This window comes from Myotis lucifugus, unplaced genomic scaffold, assembly GCF_000147115.1.
Source record: "Myotis lucifugus unplaced genomic scaffold, Myoluc2.0 scaffold_5, whole genome shotgun sequence".
NCBI classification, from domain to species: Eukaryota; Metazoa; Chordata; class Mammalia; order Chiroptera; family Vespertilionidae; genus Myotis; species Myotis lucifugus.
Window position 1 is genome coordinate 12005622 of NW_005871053.1, and position 20339 is coordinate 12025960.

Here is a 20339-nt window from a genome sequence, read left to right on the forward strand (position 1 = left end):
TAAAATTAAATAAAAAAGATAAAAAATAATGAAAATATATTTAGGTTATGGTTATTACAAGAGCTTTATTAATTCAAAAGAATGTCACAGTGCAACTGTGAACCTATTTTTGCCCTGTATATATGAAACAGAAAAAAAAACACTAAAAATTTCAAAGGGAGACAATATGTAGAGTTTAAAGTATCAGAAAACACTTGGCCAACTATAGTAACAATAGCTCTCATTGGTTGAACACTTACTCATGTACCAAGCCCATAGTCCTTATTCTATCTTCATATTAATTTTATGAGTAGGAGCCCTTATTATTTCCATATTTAGATGGGGAAACTGAGGCATGAAAATGAAACATGCCTGCCATAGTATTAGTAAGAGATGGAGCTGGGGTTTGAACCCAGGCTGCATGGCTCCAGGGGCTTACCTCTGGAAAGTTGCTTGGCTTCTAAGCAGTCTTCGCTTTCCCCTTCCTTACCTCTCCACCCCAATTTTAGAGTGGCGTGTCAAGCATACAGCCACCTGGTTATTCAGACTTTATTTCTTAACCTTCTGTGGAAAAACTGTTGGCTTTTAGATATGCTGGGCTGAATGGAAGGAGGGACATACAGATTCTTAGACTTGATATGCTTTCCTAAAGTGCACCATGTGTACACACACATACACACACACACACACACACTGGGTAGAATTGGAGAATCTTGTGTTTCCAGTGGAAGGAGTTCTTGGCTATAAACAGTAGAGTAAGGGGTTTCAGTTTACAAAAGAACCCAAACTACAGTGTTTCAATAGTCATGTTCATTTGTTACTTGTTTTTCTAGGCCTTTGAAATCAGTGCTTTCGCAATATTGCTGCAGGGCCTTTTTCTTCAGCATAGATTTATCTAAGACAAATTACATTGATCCAGAGATGTCTCCAAGTTCTCCTGGAAAGCCCTAAACTGGTCTGTGCTTGTATGGAAAAATGCTGCTGAAGAGTTTCTGGTATCAGCAAAGATGCCTAGTACAGGTCCCACCACCTATGTGGTACGGTATCAGGAGCTCTGATAAGATATGGTATCCACCTAAAATCTGCCCCATCAAATTGGCGAGGAAGGTATTTGGGCACTAGAGAATGCCTAAAATGCCACAGTGAGAAGATTCATTCTTTTGAGGGCTTCCTATTTTCTGCTGAAAGTGCAAATATCCATGGGAGGGCTTTAAAAATCCCTTAAACGTTGCTGTAAGTTCACTGGGAGCAGATTTTGAAGGTCATTCATTGTCAATTCAGGCCAGGTAGAAAGCCACGAAAACTCCAGCCACAGTATAGGAATCCAAGGGAGAGGGAAGGAAAGGATTTTTAGACAAGGGTGGGGAAATGAAGCAGAGGTAGGACCATTGAAGTAGATAAGACCCTAATCGCCTCATTCCTGGGCTATCAGAAGAGCCTTTTAAGTTTAAGTTGCTTTCCCCTCTTTGTAACTTTACCCACAAAATGTAGTGAAGTGTTGAGTGGTCTTAATAAACAGTGAACATAACCTTTCTTGGAAAACTGGATTCACTTAGTTTCTGGCAGGAAATGGGATGGTTGTATTTGCTTGCTTGAGAGCCACATTGCTCTGGGCTGGTAGTGTCCTAGCAATTGTTTTCTACCTCCTTAAGAGCACACAGATAAGACTTCAACATATGTTTGTTGGGTTGAATTGAGTTTGGAGCCTCTGCTCTGTGAGGTGGAGACTTGTTAGGAGGGTTGTATGGTCTCTCTGTTTCTTACCAGGGAGCCTAGGGCTGGGATTATAGCAATGGGATATTTTATTCTTCCTTTTAGAATGGTTGGATGTCTAGGTTTACAGAAATCCATTCTCATTCAATCAGGAAGAAGGTAACAACTTAAAATGATCAAGTTTTCCCGTGGATGTGTTGTAAAGGCATTATCACAAATAATTCTAGTTAAAGAATGTTTGTAGCATTTTTCTATCCATAAGAGAAAGTTTAGAGAACTAGGTTAGTGAATATCTTACCACTTTTGGGAAGAATTTGAAAGTTCATTCTTTGGAACCTAGGACCTACAGAGTTTCTGAACTTTCTAAATGGAAAACTTATAAAGCTTAGTTTCAGTTGAGTAAAATCCTGATTTTCTTCATGTCCCTAGTTCTCTGCCATATGTTGAGGCATGAGCTGAGGTCAATAGGAATCCTTTTGTAACTATAAAAAGGTAACTATGTCCAAGTTTAATGTGCAGTGTAAGGATTTAAGGTCTGCTTTGGGAAAGCCTGTATATTTATCTTCAATTATTTTTTTGGTGTTGAAATTATACACTTTCAATATTCCACATGAAAACTCCAGAGGATCATCCGAGATTGAATGATTTAAAATAGACAAAAATGTAAAAATGCTCATTGTAGGAAAATAGAAAAATGCATGAAGAAGATAAAAAACAAACAAAAAACCAAGGGCAGACTTGGTTTTGGCTCTAGCTTGACCTCTGTTTCTTGGAATAAATCTTGATGTCTAGTCTTGCTGTTGACTCCAGACTGGGCCAATGGATACTTGTTCATGGCCAGGAGGCAACACAACCACCATACATTCTTGTTCCCAATTCTGAGCCTCCTAGGAGCAAAGTGGCTCCTAAAAGCAAGGTTTTGGAAATGGGGACTAAACAGGTCTTATTTGGTGAAGGTATTGATCCTTGAGTATTTTATTTCCTAGAATGTTAGAATTGGATGAGGGGTGGGAATGCCCAGGAGGAAACCGCTCTCTATGGAGGGATTGCTGAATTCAGTCATTGTGCTAAATCCTCACCAGAACCTGATTTTGCAAGTCAGAAATTTTTCAGGTAAGGAAATTGCATATCAGTTTAAATCCAAATCCACCAAGCTGAGTCAGCTAAGCAACACATATTTGTTGAGTGAAGATTCAATGGGAATGAGAGGAAGAGTTCCTGCCCTCATGGAATTTAGAGTTTAGTTTGATTTGGGGACGGTCAATACTATTATAAGGGTTGAAATTGATGTGCCTCTTGGCTCTTAATCTGGTATTTTCTCCATTAGTATTTTATTTTATTTTATTATTTATTACTAGAGGCCCGATGCACGAAATTCGTGCAAGGGGCTCAGCCCCCGCCACCGGGGCAGCCGCCTCTGCCTCAGTCCTTGCAGCCCCGTCTTCATCCGGAAGGTCGTCCGGAAGGATGTCTGGTCTAATTAGCATATTACACTTTTATTATATAGGATTATTTTTTGTTTTAAAAATCTTTATTGTTGAAAGTATTATATATGACCCCTTTTTCCCTCTTTGACCACTTCTAGTGGGCCCCCAACTCCCAACTCTTCCATTAGTATTTTATTTTGGCTCTTATAAAAAAGTCTGAATTTATTACTAAATCTAATTAATTATTATAATACCTAAGGTCCCACTCATTTATTCATTGTCTAATTCAGGACTGTCACCAAATTTCCAGAATTGAGACAGCCACTGAAAACTCTATTTTTGGCCAAATTCTTAATGTGATTGCCTTTTTAAAAAGTGTAACACAGGTAAAATTTCAGTAAGCAATAGTTATAATTATTTGTGTCAGTTATTAGAGATTTTATTGTATGTACTTCCTAGTACAGTTTACTACTGAAACCATTACTTTTTCCCATAAAATTCTAAGATTCTATTTTAATAGATGGTTTAAAAATTTTTACTGTCACTACTTAAAATACAGACTAGGCAATATCTTAGGAAATATACTCTACCCTTTTTCTTCTTGCTTCTGACAATCCATTGCTAATTAATTCATAATTCTGTTTAACCTGCCATTAATATTGGGACATTATAAGTTCACCATATATAGTCAGAAGCTCAAACACCATTTCATTACACATAGATATCAGTTGATGACAATATAATGTTGTTGATTCTATGTCAACAAACTATTGAGTTGTTTCAAGTCATCACAATCACATTGTAACATGAAGTGATGACATTTATGGAGCCTGGAAGTGATTTGGAGACCTATAAATGCTGTTTGAGCCCAGGCAGAACAAACCAGGGCAAAGGACACCTGGTGTGACAGATAACCTGCTGGCTTGGCATGTTCTGAAGTTCTCTTTGGCTCAATCTGTTAAAATCAATATAAGAGGAGACACAAGAAATCCAGTGTCAGTCTACCTTGAAAATCTTTGCAAATATAATAGGTCCTATTTTATAAATTCCCTAACAAAATCAGCTTTACCTTTGACTCTTTATAGGGAAACTAAAATCATGATCATGTTGTTAGCAAATTGCTTATAATAAAAATTACAAATTTTGATTTGTCGAATCAGATGTTCTCTTGTAGCCTTTATATATATATATGTTTTTTTTGTGGGGGGCAGTACTTTCCACATCAGAGTAATGCTGGATATAAATGTAATATTTTGCATAATATGGGGGAGCGGGAAAGCGGTCTCATTCCTCATTGAATTAGCAGAGAATGACCTGAACTTATAAATAGGCTCCCGAGGATTTGGGGCTGACTTCTTAGAGTCTTCGTGCAGGTCAGCATGGAAAATGACTATTGAATTGTTGAACTGTTTTTAGACTTTAAACAGTAGGGTCCCTTATAAAAGTCCACAAATCATCAAGATCTCAAGACTTTATCTTTTGGAACTCATCTTGGCCTCACCCATATATCTTAATACATCATATATTGTTCATTTATTGAGGGTCATCTGGGTACTAGGAGGTACTGTGCTAGGCACTGGGATTACAGAAGTATTTATTCCTGCCTTAGGAGCTTAAGGTTTAGAATAATGTTCTGTTCATGGTAGAATCATAATAAATTACTGACAGCTACGATCACTCTTCTTTTGGTTATTAATTGCATCTGCTTCTTCTGTTCTCTATATCATGTCATTGTTGAAGAATAGAGTTTCTGCTTATAAAATCCTTTCTAAGATATAACTTGTCACTAGAGGGAAAAAAAATACAAAAACACTTCGTAAAACACCAGCAAACCAGCTCTTTAAAAAAGTAACGACAATACATTTTTTATTAAAAATGTTGACTTTAGTTTACCAAATGGTTAATTATCAGTACTTATTATCCAAGAACAGGCTTTTAAACTAAATAACTAAATAACATGGAGTAAGAAAAGAGGAATATAGTGGGGTGTTTGCACAATTCGGTCAAGAATTACGAATGATTTAGCCTATGACTAGAGAATTACCAAATCCACCAGTTGGGAGTCAGTTTCTTCTCCTTTTGCTGCTATTGTTGTAATTTCCAGGATCAAGCCATTGTTTATTTGATAATCTGATGTTAATCTGCTTGTTAAACTGACCAAAAAAGATTCTTGAAGTTTTAACACATAATTTGATTTATGGTTCAACACTTGGGTCTAATTAATCAGAAAAACCCCAGTTTGATGCTGTCTATAAATGCTGTGTTTGGGTTAATAGTGGGTCTGTCACACCATTTATAAACCTTAAGCAGGACAGCTGCCTGCATGGAGATGCATATAGTTGCTTATTTCTCACAAGTGTCTCTTTCTTTTTTGAGTGTTTGATTTCATTGAACCATTTTCTAATATTTATATTGCTAATTAAGAAGCCATATAGGAATACTTTGGGCAATTTGGGCTAGAAATAAGCTCTTTAAATGGGGGTGATTTATAGTTTCTGTATAAGTGTGTTAAATCATTAAGTGCTGAAGGGCATTTTACTCTTTTCTTAAGTAGTCTGATTCATTGGGTCCTTATTTACTAAGCAGGCGGACTCTCTTAAATTTTCTTCTGTTTGGATAGTGTTCTTTTCAACATCCTACATAAGTGTAGCTCTTTGGCCATTAAAGAAGTAAATAACCAATTAGACCCTTGGGGGGAGTGGGGACTAAGGCCTTATTTTTCTTCCATGTGGAGGAGGAGTTCATCTATAGTAACCTCAGCAGACTTAGCTGATAGAGAAAGCACTGCGTGAATTATTGGGGGAAGTAGCAATAAAGACTAATACATTTCAGTGTTTGGGTATTTGCTGGCAGGAAGTTTTCATTGCTGAGCATTTTTGGTAAAAACTTGGACTTTTTTTGAATGTTTTAGGCACTTACATGAATATATATATAGTGAGTGTATGTGGTAGGGTTGGGGAGAGGACATTTGAAGAAATTATTTTCTGTTCCGGTAATTACACGCATAGATGCGGAAAGGTTGCACCATAAAGCAGGTGTATTTAGGACTTTGTTTTTTATAGTAGCAATCCTTTATATTAATGAGGAACTGCTTGAGGATTTTAGATTTGTTTCTTTTTTTCCTGGTGTGACTCCCCCCCTCAACTCTGCCCTCTCCCCCCCACCCCCCTCCCCAGTGGGGAAGCCTGTGGACGGACTGTGGAGCATTCCAGGGTGAAACAGGCCTCCTTGGAACTTAGATTCTTTATCACACTCCCAGGGGAGTGCATTTCAAGTTGCTGGTACTAGCAGCTGCAGCCTGATATTGCCCAATCCCAGGCCCTCTTATTGATGGGTGGGAGGGAGTGGGATTGCTGTTTAAAAATTTTTATTATCTTTAGAAGGGAAGAATTTATTATAGGGGTTTTCTTAGATGATCTCTTTCATGTGGGTTAAGAGGTTTTGAGCTCTGAATGTCCAAGCTGCTTAGAGGTTCTAAGTTGTTTTCAAATAGGGGTGGTACTGCCGCTCTCTAGGGGTGTTTGGACATGTATAGGGTGGTTACAGTGACTAGGGGATGGGCACTACTGGAATTCCACATGTGGGGGCCAGGGACACTATACATCTTGCTTTGCCCAGGGCAATTGAATAAATAATTGCTTCACCCTATATGCCCAGCATCCTCTCAAGAACTCCCGAGAAGTGAAGTTTTATAGATAACGCTCTGCAGAGTTGATTGACACTGGTTGTAGGGGTAGGAGGCACTCAGTGAAAAATAAATGGATGTAAGAGACTTCGGGGAAGAGGAGAAAGGCAGGTAGCTAGTGTTGAGATGAAAATGGAGAAGAGTAGCTCAATTAGAAAAGGTGGAAACTTAATTTCCCACTTCTCAGAATTGAGGGGCTACTTTGATAGTGCATCGCATTATTCTGCTGGCTTTTGACCATTGAAAAGACACTTTAAAATTAAGCAATTATTTAAGCCGTCTTTGAGATCAACGGACTATTTTGAGGGTTGACTGAATTATGTAGGCTGGATGCTCAGTCACATTCAGCTTGGAGAGGACGTGGGGAAAGGACAATAGAGCACTTTTGGTAGCATCTGTGGGCCATGTTGGCCATTTGCCATGCAACTAGAGGCCTGGGACAACTAGAGGGGCTGCAAGGTGAAGCCCATCTCTGCTAGTAGCCTGTTAGTGAGCTGCCTACCAGCCTGCTCACTGAGCTCATGCTCTGGGCAAGCTTCTGGGGAATGAAGTGGAGCCCCACATCCTTCTCATGGCCAAAGTCTGCATCCTAGTCCAGGCTTGCATCTGCCCAGAGCGGACCTTTAGTTTTTAACAGTTACTGGCACTAGTGATTTCTAAGGCTTCTTACTCTCAGTCCATTTGATCATGTCATTCTTTTAAAAAATATTTTTTATTGATTTCGAAGAGGAAGGGAGAAGAAGAGAGAGAGAGAAATATCAGTGATGAAAGAATCATTGATTGGCTGCCTCCTGCCTGCCCCCTAAAGGGCATGTCCTCTTGACCAGAATCTAACACGGGATCCTTCAGTCTGCAGGCCTGTGCTCTGTCCACTGAACCAAATTGGCTAGGGCTGATCATACCATTCCTTTGCTTGGTATTCAAGACCCTCTCTTTTCCATCTCCCCAGCCTTGTTGTCCACCACTCTACAAGAGGTTCTCTGTGCTTTGTGCATGGAGGCCTGGTCATTAAGTCTTCACCCATGTTAGGCTTCTCTCAAGTTGTTTGAGCCCTACACACTGCCTGGTTCCTCTTGCGCATCCCCAACACCCCAGTGCAGTGCCGCTTTCCTTCATGAACTCTCCTCTGATCACTGTTGTTAATTTTTTTCTCCCCAAGACCAGTTAGTTCTTAATTGTCTCTGCAGCTTATGTGGAACCAAAGCATCTGCTGTCATTTGGCATAGCTTTGGAGTCAGACTGCCTAGATGTGAATTCCCGATCCACTGTCTACTAGCTGTGAGATTTAATCAAACCTCAGTTTCCTCATCTATGAGATGGGGCTATCAATATTATCTCACAGGGTTGTTGTGAAGACAAGCGAGATAATATATAGAAAGCACATAAATGCTTCTGGCACACAGTAAATTCTAGGTGATTGAAAGGTGTCATTTGTTTTGTGGGAAGTGGGATGAAAAAGAGCGTAGACTCTGGAATCACACAGGTCCTGTTCTGAATTAGACTCTGACATTTTCTACTTCTGTCACCCTGGGGGAAACGTATTAATGTCCCTGAGATTCAATTTTCCCTTCTATTAAATAAGTACAAATCCCACTTCATAATATGTCTAAGAGGGTCTAATGGATGTGTATAAAACCTGATACAGCAAGTGCTCAATTAATAGCAGTTATTGTTGTTGCAAGGTTATTTAATTTATAATGTATAAATAAATTTATTTATAAACTCTATGAAAAGGACCATATCTTAGCTTTCTTTATTTCTTCCACAAACCCTACAACAATGTTTTGCATTTAGTAGGTATGACTTTTTTTGGGCTTTATTGAATCTGAATCATTCTTTTGTTCTTTTTTATTTTTATTGCACTTAAATGATGTGTGTACATGATCACTCATCAATTGTCTTGTAGGTTTTGCTTCCAAGTCTTTGGTTTCTTGAAATGTTCTCTTACTATTGTTTTGCTCTATCAAAACATCAGGGCTCTGAAACAATAATTTGGAAAGAGCAGTCAATTCAGTGGTTTGCAAACTGGGTGAAAACACACACACACACACACACACACACACACACACACACACACACGAATTCTGGCTACCTAATTAGTGGTCTGTTATAAAACCAGGCAGCAGAAATACTGCACAGAAAGAGAGGCTAGGTTGGGTTGCTGAGCATGTCTTGTTTCAGTTCCATCAATTGAGTCCTTGACGGTTCCACCAGTTGACATTAGGCAGAGCAAAGTCTTCCACACAATTTGTTACCCTTGGCTGTCATGGCTGCAGTGTAAAGTTTTGGAAATAAGCAAGCAACTAAATGTTCAAAAGAGGACTGGCCTTGCTGGTGTGCATGAGGTGTGAGAATTATAGTGAACCATCACCCAACTTATAAACATCAGAAATATGTCTATCAATATCAAGGGAATAAAAATAAAGTATAGAAAAAGTGAAGTAAAATTATGGATGACTTAAGGAATTGCCTCTTAAATTTATTTGTCTCTTTGAGTTCCATGAAGTGGTACTATTAAAATGTCATGTAGTATTTTTTTTACATGTATTTTTGTTGATTTCAGAGAGGAAGGGAGAGGGAGAAAGAGGTAGAAACATTAATGATGAGAGAGAATCATTGGTCGGCTGCCTCCTGCATGCCCCACAATGGGGATTGAGCCCCCAACCTGGGCATGTGCCCTGACCAAGAATTGAACCGTGACTTCCTGCTTCATAGGTCGACACTCAACCACTGAGCCATGCCAGCCCGGCTCATGTAGTTATTAAAAAGAGTACCAAGTGTCTGGAAGGACCAGCACATATTAAAAGGGTCTATCAGGAAACTAGGATTCACCATAGAAATGACCTTACTCTGTTAACTTTCGGCAATGTTCTCTTGACTGACTTGCCTTTCTCTCGTAAGAAGAGAATTCATGAGCCAGAAGAGAAACTTATAAGGAAAGGGTAAAATAATGAGATGGTTATTAATGTGACTCAATATTTTTCTCTTTTTGTAAACTTCTGAATATTCCTCTTATTTTAAATTATTCCAGATTTCATTTTTGGTATAGTTTTAAAATAGTAAATTCCAATTTGAAGTCTCATTATTTGTCTCCTTGGTGGTTTTGTATATCTCTGATATATAATCATCCCAAGAGACTGAATTTTATAAAGAGGAATCTTTATTACCTGATGAATATGTATTGACTATTTCCTGTGTGCCCAGAGCTAGAGGCTGTACAATATACAGAGGTGGTGTTTTCAATCCAGTGTTCTTACTCATCCTGGAAAAACACACAACTTATTCCCTCCTCTAGGCACTACCTGTTACTCTAATATCTTAGCACATTCTTAGTCCAACACTTAGACCAGAAAGCTTGTGATATGCCTATTTATAAAGAACGAATTACTTTAAAAAAAATAAATCTTTATTGTTCAGATTATTACAGTTGTTCCTCTTTTTCCCCCATTGCTCCCCTCCACCCAGTTCCCACCCCACCCTCCACCCTCACTCCCCACCCACTGTCCTAATCCACAGGTGCACGATTTTTGTCCAGTCTCTTCCAACACCCCCACACCCCTCCCCCCCGCCCGGGGAATTGTCAGTCCACTCCCTTTCTATGCCCCTGATTCTATTATATTCACCAGTTTACTCTGATCATCAGATTTTTTATTCACTTGATTTTTAGATTCACTTGTTGATAGATATGTATTTGTTGTTCATAATTTTTATCTTTACCTTTCCTTCTTCCTCTTCTTAAAGAATACCTTTCAGCATTTCATATAATACTGGTTTGGTGGTGATGAACTCCTTTAGCTTTTTCTTATCTGTGAAGCTCTTTATCTGACCTTCAATTCTACATGATAGCTTTGCTGGGTAGAGTAATCTTGGCTGTAGGTTCTTGGTATTCATCACTTTGAATATTTCTTGCCACTCCCTTCTGGCCTGCAAAGTTTCTGTTGAGAAATCAGCTGACAATCCTATGGGTATTCCCTTATAGGTAACTGACTTTTTTTCTCTTGCTGCTTTTAAGATTCTCTCTTTGTCTTTTGCCCTTGGCATTTTAATTATGATGTGTCTTGGTGTGGTCCTCTTTGGATTCCTTTTGTTTGGGGTTCTCTGCGCTTCCTAGACTTGTAAGTCTATTTCTTTCAGCAGGTAGGGGAAGTTTTCTGTCATTATTTCTTCAAATAGGTTTTCAATATCTTGCCCTCTCTCTTCTTCTGGCACCCCTATAATTTGGATGTTGGTACACTTGAAGTTGTCCCAGAGGCTCCTTACACTATCTTCATATTTTTGGATTTTTTTTTCTTTTTGCTTTTCCAGTTGGGTGTTTTTTGCTTCTTCGTATTTCAAATCTTTGACTTGATTCTTGGGATCCTCTTGTCTGCTGTTGGATCGCTGTATATTATTCTTTATTTCAGTCAGTGTATGCTTAATTTCTAGTTGGTCCTTTTTCATATCCTCGAGGGGCTCACTAAATTTACCGGCGGTTTCTAGAAAATTCTTGAAAAACCTTATAACCATGGTTTTGAACTCTATATCCAGTAGTTTGCTTTCCTCCATTTCTGTCATTTGTGATCTGTTTCTTTGTCTCTGCATTTTGGCTGCTTCCCTGTGTTGATAGAGTGGCTTTGTGTGCTAGGTGTCCTATAGGGCCCAGTGGCTCAGCCTCCCCAATTACCAGAGGTGGACACTCTTGGTGCACCCCTTTGTGGGCTGTGTGCACAGTCTTGTTATAGTTAAGCCTTGATTGTTGTTGGTATCACTGGGAGGAATTGACCTCCAGGCCAATTGTCTGTGAGAATCAGCTGTGTCTGCAGTGGGAGAACTTCTGTGCTGAAGACACCCTTCTGGGGCAAGACTTTCTTCAGTGGGGCTTTGGTGCTCACTGAGTCTGCCCCCTGAGTGTGTCCCTTATGGATCTGAGGAGTTGTAGTCTGGATGGTCCCAATCTGCCCACTGGGTACAAGGGCTCTTGGATCTCTAAGGAGTTGCTAATTTAGCCTCTGCAGAGGTTACCCAGCAGGAGCTACGGAGAGATCTGCAGATTCCTCTCCCTTGTTTGGGGTTTGGAGGTGCCCAGATGAGGCCCAGCTGTGAAGCAATGCAAGCTGCTGTGGGGCCTTGGGCCTTCTTTTGGATGTTCTGGGTCTCTCTGAACCAGCTGCAGTTTTTTAGGTAATTTTAGATCTTCAAAGGGCTAGGCCTTTCATATGCAAAAGCCTTGCTAGCAGCTTGGGTGGGGCGGGGTCTCAGGGAATCAACAGGGCAGAGCAAACAGGTATGGCTGATCCTCAGCCCTGTCCTAGGAGGCCCCCGGGTCTCAGTGTCCCGTGGTAATCGCTGCAAGCACCTCTGAGAGAAAACCACCCTCGAGTTCCGCCCGCTGCTAGACAGTCCAGTTTCTCCCTGTAACTGGAGTTCAGAGCAGTCAGGAGCTTGAGCCTCCCTCCCAATTGAAAAAGACACCGGCGTCCTCTGTTGCCAGCCCTTTCCGAGCGTGTGCCTCCGTACCTCTGCACTTTACTTCCGCACCTCCTCTGAGTCTCAGTGTGCTTTTCTCTTTTCTTCTAGTTGTAGAATTTCCACTCAGCCGGCCTTCCTGTGGTTCTGGATGGTGTCTGTTTTGTCTTTTAGTTGTAATTTTGAAGTGGTTGTGTGAGGCAGCAATTTCAGGTGTTTACCTATGCCGCCATCTTGGTTTCTCTCAAGAACGAATTACTTTTGTTTTTTCTGCAGCTTGGGGGCTCTATGAGGTTCGGAAAATAAGTTTATCCTTATATCTAATATAATTCTTTTTGAAGAGATAGAAACCCCTCCCCCCTTTTTAAATTTCCCTGAATTGCTTTTGATTGTTGCAAATTTTCCTAAGTTCAAGAATTTTTACGTGCAATGTTTGCTGCCAGGTAGGCTACTAGTCTCCAATTGAATTATATGAGCATATGCTATGGATTCCATACCAGCCCAATTAATGGATTCAATTAATGTTGATAGCAGCTTTGGAAAAATGTCAAATTTTTATACTTATTCTTGAGTTTGGTAGATTTTGTGTGTGTGTGTGTGTGTGTGTGTGTGTGTGTGTGTGTGTGAAAGGAAACATAGAACAGTGGTCAATATAGCACTGATACTGGAACAGAACTGTCAGGTCCAAATCCTTGCTTTGTACATATTTTCTGTTTGATCTTGGGCAAGTTACTGAACTGCTCTATGCCTCAATTTCTTTATGTTCATAATAATGGTATCTAATATGGTTGTTATGAAGATGAAATGATAACGTTGGCAAAGTGCTTAGATCAGTGCATGCATTTAAGTACCACATGTGCATTTTTTTTGTCATCTTTGCACCATCTATTTTTATTCTTGGGAAAGGCTATTACTGGGGAGATAGGGTGTCCATTTGTTCTAAAGGTTCCTCGTCAATAGCTGCCTGGTTCTTAATAAAAGTTTTTTTTTTCTCCCAGCATGCATTATGATGTTTTCTTCCTTATATTTTATTAGAGGAAAAATATTTAAGGCTATTGTTTGCAAAATTACCTTTTGGTTAAAACTGGTTTGGTTGAATATGGATGTTTAGAGACCATTTGTTGAAAAAAGTTTTAAATTTTGCTCTACTTAGATTTTTTTCTCCCATAAACTTTGTTTGGTTCCAGTGTATGAAATTCACCCCCACTTCCATTGTTGTTTGCACTTCAAGTTATTGAACTGTAAAGCGTAGATAGTGTCTAATAACTTCTAGAGAGGTTGTAAGTAAAGGCTACTTATTTAAAATAAAACACTCAGAAAATAGGGGCACCTGCAACTGTTTATCAGGCCAGATCTAGATCTATTCATCAGCAGTTTTTTAAAAATATATATTTTTATTGATTTCAGAGAGGTGGGGAGAGAGAGAGAGAGAAACATCAATGATGAGAGAGAATCATTGACTGGCTGCCTCTTGCACGGCCCCCTACTTAGAATTGAGCCTGCAAACTAGGCATGTGTCCTGACTGGGAATCGCACTGTGGCCTCCTGGTTCATAGGTCAACGCTTAATCACTGAGCCACGTTGGCCAGGCCACCAACAGTTTTTTAAAAAATTTTATTGAATTTATTGGGGGGACATTGGTTAATAAAATTGTATAGGTTTCAGGTATAAAATTCTATAATACATCATCTGTATATTGTATTGTATGTTCACCAAAGTCACCTCTGCTTCCATCACCATTTACCCTCCCCCCACCTTTACCCTTTTCTACCTCCCCAACCTTCTTCCCCTCTGGTAATCATCATACTGTTGTTTGTTTCTCCAGCAGTTTGTTTTTTAAATAGTACATGTTACCTTTATAATAGAATGAATGACAGGCTTTTGACACTAGTGGAGCATATTGGTTGATTGCCAAGAGATTACCCAGCAATGATAGAGTATTAATCATTTGGGAGTTATAACAGGCACGGAAGTTAATATTAAAAAAGTGAATTTGACAAATGATTTATCATGGATATTTTGATAAATTGAGTAAATTGGGTTTGATATATTACTTTCGATAACTATTTGGGAGATCAAATGTAAAAGGCACTAATTATAGAGTTAGTTAATTGCAAAACTTCCCCTGTTGGGTTACATTTTATGTGATTGATTTTAAATAACTGGCTTTGAAGTGCTTTAAAAATATGTTTTGGGTGTCTATTTTTTGTGTGTGTGTGTGTGTGTGTGTGTGTGTGTGTGTTTATGATGTTTTTAATTTTGTAGTTTAGCAAAAAAAAAAAACAAACAAACCACCAACAACAACAAAAACCAGACCTCAAAATCTGACTTAAGTTGCTTAAGAAATACTGTTCTACTGTTAAATAGCAGAATCAGGAGCTAAATCAATGTTTGCTGTTTTAAGCCGTTAAATCCTTGGGATGATTTTTCACATAGCAAAAGCCATCTGATTACACTAGCATACTTAACATTTCTAAAAATAAACTTGAATTTGTTTGAGGAAAAAGAAGAAATATTTCTAAATATATGTATTTTCAAGACAGGCAATATATTGCTCTGAATTTTCTTCTGAATACTTAGTTTCTAAGTTTATGCTTTTCCTTTTCCCATACCAATATTAAGCTCTTTGTAAGAGGACTGACCTTTAGATTGTTATAATTCTTCAACCTGAAGTTATTAGATACTAAGGGAGACAAATGTACTGAACTTTCAAATGTAATATGTGGATTACTAACAATAGACCTAATTGATAAAAGTGATTTAATATATGTTGTGTTAATAGCTAAACCTCCAAAGCCCCTAATCTCCCATGGAAATATTGCTTTGTAGAATAAAATCCAGTGAGAAGTTCTGGGATTCCAGAGTGAATTTGTACATTCCTTAGGGGCATTTTTGCAAGGGAGGTTGTTGTGCTTTAAAGGTAGTTGATAAGAGACCTGCACCACCAACCCCAGACCTGCACCACCAACCACCATCATGCATTAGTCTATAGAAGGTATTTGGGTGTACGTATTCCTGTACCACTCGGTACCACCATTTAGCCAAGGGAAGTTTCTGACCATTTGCAGCATACATTATAAATCAGGATGTCACTAACAGACAATCAGATTTGAACATTCCATGAACAAAGTAGCCTATATCCCCTAGGAATAGATCACTTAACTATGTTTATGTCATGCTGTTGATATGCCTGCATTTGCACAAGTCAGGATAGCACATTGTTTATTTATTTTAGGAGTAGGCAATTGATCTGTATATTTACCTGATTTGGGGTTAATGAGCCAAAAATTGAAATGGGTAATTTAGCATGATTGCTTAAGTACATGGGGAAAATACAATTATTCTTCCAAATCCCAAATTACTTCTCTCTCACCTTGGGTTTGTGAAAGAATAATTTTGAGTCTTCTCCAAGTTGGGCTTGTGTTGGCTGCACTCTAAAAAATTTTCTACTTGGCACATCATGCATGAGGAGATTACTGGTCAGATATGTGGGGAAGCTCAGAGGATTTCCAACTGCCAAATTAGTCCCCTGGGGAGACCCAGAAAACTCACAGGATATATTGGTTAAATGAAACGAACTTGTTTAAGTTACATTCTCTCTGGTATCAACACGGGATAATCACTGCCACTTGGAAATGTGGCAGCATTTGGTGCCAAGTTTGTGCACTCTGGTTGGCGGAAGAAATATTTTTGTATGTTTTCTTAAAACTTTCCTTGTAGAGGTGAGATTATAGACCTGGTATCTTACAAATTCCTAAAAAAACAAAAAGCTCTTGATCTGAATCTAAGAATGAGGGGACCATAAATTGCTCTAGGTGATATAATAATAAAAGGCACTTTAATAAAAATATAGGATGGAGAACTGAAAAAAGCACAGTGAAGCAATGAAAAGTTACTCATGATGTTTGATGTTATCAATCAAAGATAACCACTGTCCACACTGGTCTTTTTTATGCTTCATGCCCACCTCCATATATGACTCTGTTATAGGCAAAATTTTGCATCTTTGTCTTTGCTACATTACATTACATATATTTCTCCTAAACATTTAACAATCCTTCATGATCATTTTAATGAGTTTCTAAAATATCAGTATATAGATATTTTCCTATCATTGGACATTTATTTTCCTATCATTGGACATTTAGGAGGTTTTCAATTTTCTTTATTATAAGTAATAAAGTGATACAAATCTCTAGTTCCTTAGAAAAAATACCTAGAAGTAAAAGTACTAAGTTATAGGATAAGCACTTTAAAAAAGCAAGATACATGCTGTTGAATTGCTTTCCAGATATACTCTAGTCATCAGCCATGTATAAAAATGACCTTCCTGCAGACCCTAAGACCAAGGATATAATCATTATAAAAATGTTTTTCTAATTTTATAAGATAGCATATTCTTTTGATTACTAATTAGTGAATGATTTTTCATCATTATTAAAAAAATCTGTATTTCTTCTTTGAAATATCTGTGTGGCATAGTTTTTTTTTAAAATTGGTTTTCTGTTGTTTGTGGGATTGCAGAATGTAACATTGAGGATTTCGGCAGTGAGCATTTTCGCTGTGAAGATGGGCATTGCATTCCTGCTTCCTGGAGGTGTGACGGGACCAAAGACTGTTTGGATGACTCTGATGAAATTGGTTGCCGTAAGTGGGGCGTGGGTCGTCTAAGCTCTGTTTTGAGAAACCCAAGTCCTTCATGGTGATTTCAGCTGTAACAAAAAGGTTGTGTCTTTAGTGATAGATACTGGACTTGGTGCAAGTCTGCTGAGATCTGTGTGGTTGAATAGAAAACTGATGGTATTAATAATTGTTTCGCTCCCCTTTGAAGAAGGGGCTCAATTGACATCAGTTTCTATTTTCCTTTTTATCATGTGACCTTGATATGGAAACCAATTTGGAAGTGGTTTTCTGAAGCCAGTATGTGACTATTTCAGATTATTCACTCTGGAAATTTTGTGCACCAATAAGAACAAACAAAAAACAATGCTACCCGAACTACGGTGATTTGTAACTCCAGGAGTCTGTTTTACTATAAAGGATGTAGTATAACGTGTGTGAATTATCATAAAGAGATCACAGAAATGGCTAGTGTGATTTTATGTTTTAAAAAATTTATTTAAAAAATGATAATATTGTAAACCCCCAAATTAACAGGTGATAAAATCACTTACTAGTACATATATTTTTCTTTTAGTTCTCAGCAATATTCTGAGGTAAGTTTCATATTAGAAAACTGAGGCTTAGAGAAGTAAGTCATTTATTAAAGGTTCCCCAGTTGGTGCCCACTCCAACCCTTATATCCATTGCTTTCCCAAATTGCACAGGCGATCAATCACATTCCTGCAATTTCATTCATTCTGATAGGTGCGCAGACAAGGGTTATCATTCAAAAACTAGGAAAGCGGGTGAAAAAGTAATTTTGTTTTGAAATGTTGACCATACTATGGCACAACAGAACAGTCAAACTTTGGGGTAATGTTAGGATGACAATGCATTTGAAAATGAGAGGAATAGTGGGAAGTGCTTCTCAAACTTTCATGCACAAATGGATTAAAGTACAGATTTAGATTCCATATGATTGACGTGGGAGCAGAGATTCTGTATTTCTTACAAACCCCCAGGTTATGCTGATCCTGCTCATCTGTGAACCATACTTTGAGCAAGAGAGTAGTTCTGTTTGTAGAGACATGATCATGTGCTATTTGTTTTGCCTCTTCTGGGCTTACTGAGTTCATGTTATGTTAAATCCAAAGAGCAATAAGAGTGTATTCCGAGATAAAGGAATAAATGAGCAGTTATACCAACAACTCTTCAGAGGTTATTATATTTTAGTGATAACAGTGATGATAGCAATACCAATGACAAAAGTGATAGCAACAAACATTATATGGTGCTTTCACATACATTATTTAACTTGGTTTTCAGTAGCAACCCATGAGATAGATAAGTATAACTTCCATTTTAGCTGCATACATTGTGGCTCAGAGAACCTGCCAAAGATCCTAAAGCAAGTAAATTGTAAAAATAATAGTTATGTGACTCTGTGTCTTTTTATCCAAATTTCAAGAGTTTTCCAATTCATCATGATGCTTTACTATTATTATAGTTACTATAAAACATTTCAGATAATTTAATAATAATTCATGGCTAGCTTTTACTTAAATTAAAATTTTGTTTAATATTTTTTTTGTCATACCTTTGTTGTATGTATGTGTGTTTGGCTGTTCTATTCTCTGTATTTTCATATTGCTTTGGATCATCAGTTTGCTGTGATGTTATTGCTGAGATTGATAGTGAACTCTGACTGGAGTTCACACACTCTAGTATAGGGTTGTTTACTATTTGCCATCAAATATATTGAGCAGGAGTTGATATATAGGCTTTTGAAATAAGCATTGCTTGTTGGTATAATAGGGTGGTTGTTTGACATAATGAGTCTTTTTCTGGTTTGTTTTAGCTCCCGCTACTTGCCAGCCAGGCTATTTCCAGTGTCAGAGTAAAGAGTTATGCATCCCTAACTCCTGGGTGTGTGACAATGAGCAGGACTGTGAGGATGGCTCAGATGAACATCAGCATTGCCGTAAGTGTTTATGGAGGAATCTTGTTTTGGTCCTTTGGACATCTAAAACCTAACCTGATACAAATACAAAACATAATGGGACGATCCTTTGTAAATGCTGAGTTGAGCCTTATACAATGATGCAGCCTATGCCAGTATTCTCGCTCAGATTGGATGACAATGAAAGTGTGAATGTGCTGGAGAATTATAAATATACCCTGGCAATTTGGAAATGGCTAGATAGGTTCCTAGATTTTAATTTGGATTATGTTACACTCAAGAAAGAAATGAAGCATTTATTGGAATCGATGGGTGTGGTATTCATTTGTGTGGTTGGCATTTGGATGGTCCTTTTGATCCAGCAGCACATTCTGCTTTCAAACCTTCCACCTCCTCTGCCCCAGTATTGAACTCTCTTAATTTCAGTTGAGTGGAGCAAGTAGGTAGGTCTGTTGGAGGCATTATTGGTGGCTGTTCCAGTGACTGCTGCCAAAGCCACTGCGGGATGAGCTACCATGACAAAGAAAATAACAGCAGTTATTAGTAACTGCTGCATTTCTGGACATTGAAAGGGTTCAGGGCAGTGCTTGTGTAGTTCACTTGGGCACACCACACAGAGTCCTGACCGTTTGATTCTGTGCCTGCTGCCTGAATGCTCATTTCCATATGCTCCTTCCTTTCTTTTGGCTTAGCTAACTGCTGCTTCTCCTAAAGACCCAGGTAAGGTGTTCCTCCTCAAGGAAGCTGTCCCTGTTCACATCCCATCCCAGAGTGAATTAGGCACCCCTCTCTGATTCTTTTGTAATTCTTTGTGTACCTATAATCCACTTTCATCACTGTTTTCCCCCAGAAAGCTATGAGCTCCTTGAGGGTAGGGATTGTGCCTTAATCATCTTGATGTTCCCGTTGTTGGTGCACTTTTTGACATAATAGGCCCTCAGTAGATGTTTGTGTAATAACGACTAGGTGAATCCCAGCACTGGTTGATGAAACTACATAATTTTAATTCATCATTTCTCTACATTTGAATAAACTTTTAATTGCTCCCTTGTAAACCCTTTGAAATCTTAAGCACCAAATATAGAATGATTTGGGCTTCAGTTTAATTAAGAAGAAAGCCAAGATAATTAAAATAATATTGGCACTATGTTTTTTTAGAAAGAATATCTATTCTTTTTCTTTTTCTTTCCTTTATTTATTTATTTTTAAATTTTTTTATTGATTAAGTTATTACATATGTGTCCTTATCCCCACGTTACCCCCTTTCCCCCCACTCATGCCCTCACCCTCCCTGGTGTCTGTGCCCATTGGTTAGGCTTATATGCATGCATACAAGTCCTTTGGTTGATCTCTTCCCCTTACCCCCACCCTCCCCTACCTTCCCTCTGAGGTTTGACGGTCTGATCGATGCTTCTCTGTCTCTGGATCTGTTTTCGTTCATCAGTTTATGTTGTTCATTATATTCCACAAATGAGTGAGATCATGTGGTATTTATCTTTCTCGGACTGGCTTATTTCACTTAGCATAA

General features: G+C 38.4%; 1 protein-coding gene across 1 annotated transcript in view; it reads left to right on the plus strand.

The window, feature by feature from the left end:
• Nucleotides 1-20339, plus strand: part of LRP2 (LDL receptor related protein 2) — a 194145-nt gene that overhangs the window by 22930 nt on the left and 150876 nt on the right. Inside the window, 2 exon segments of the mRNA XM_023743536.1 lie at nt 16774-16896; nt 18710-18832. Coding sequence (XP_023599304.1) covers nt 16774-16896; nt 18710-18832 — 246 coding nt within the window.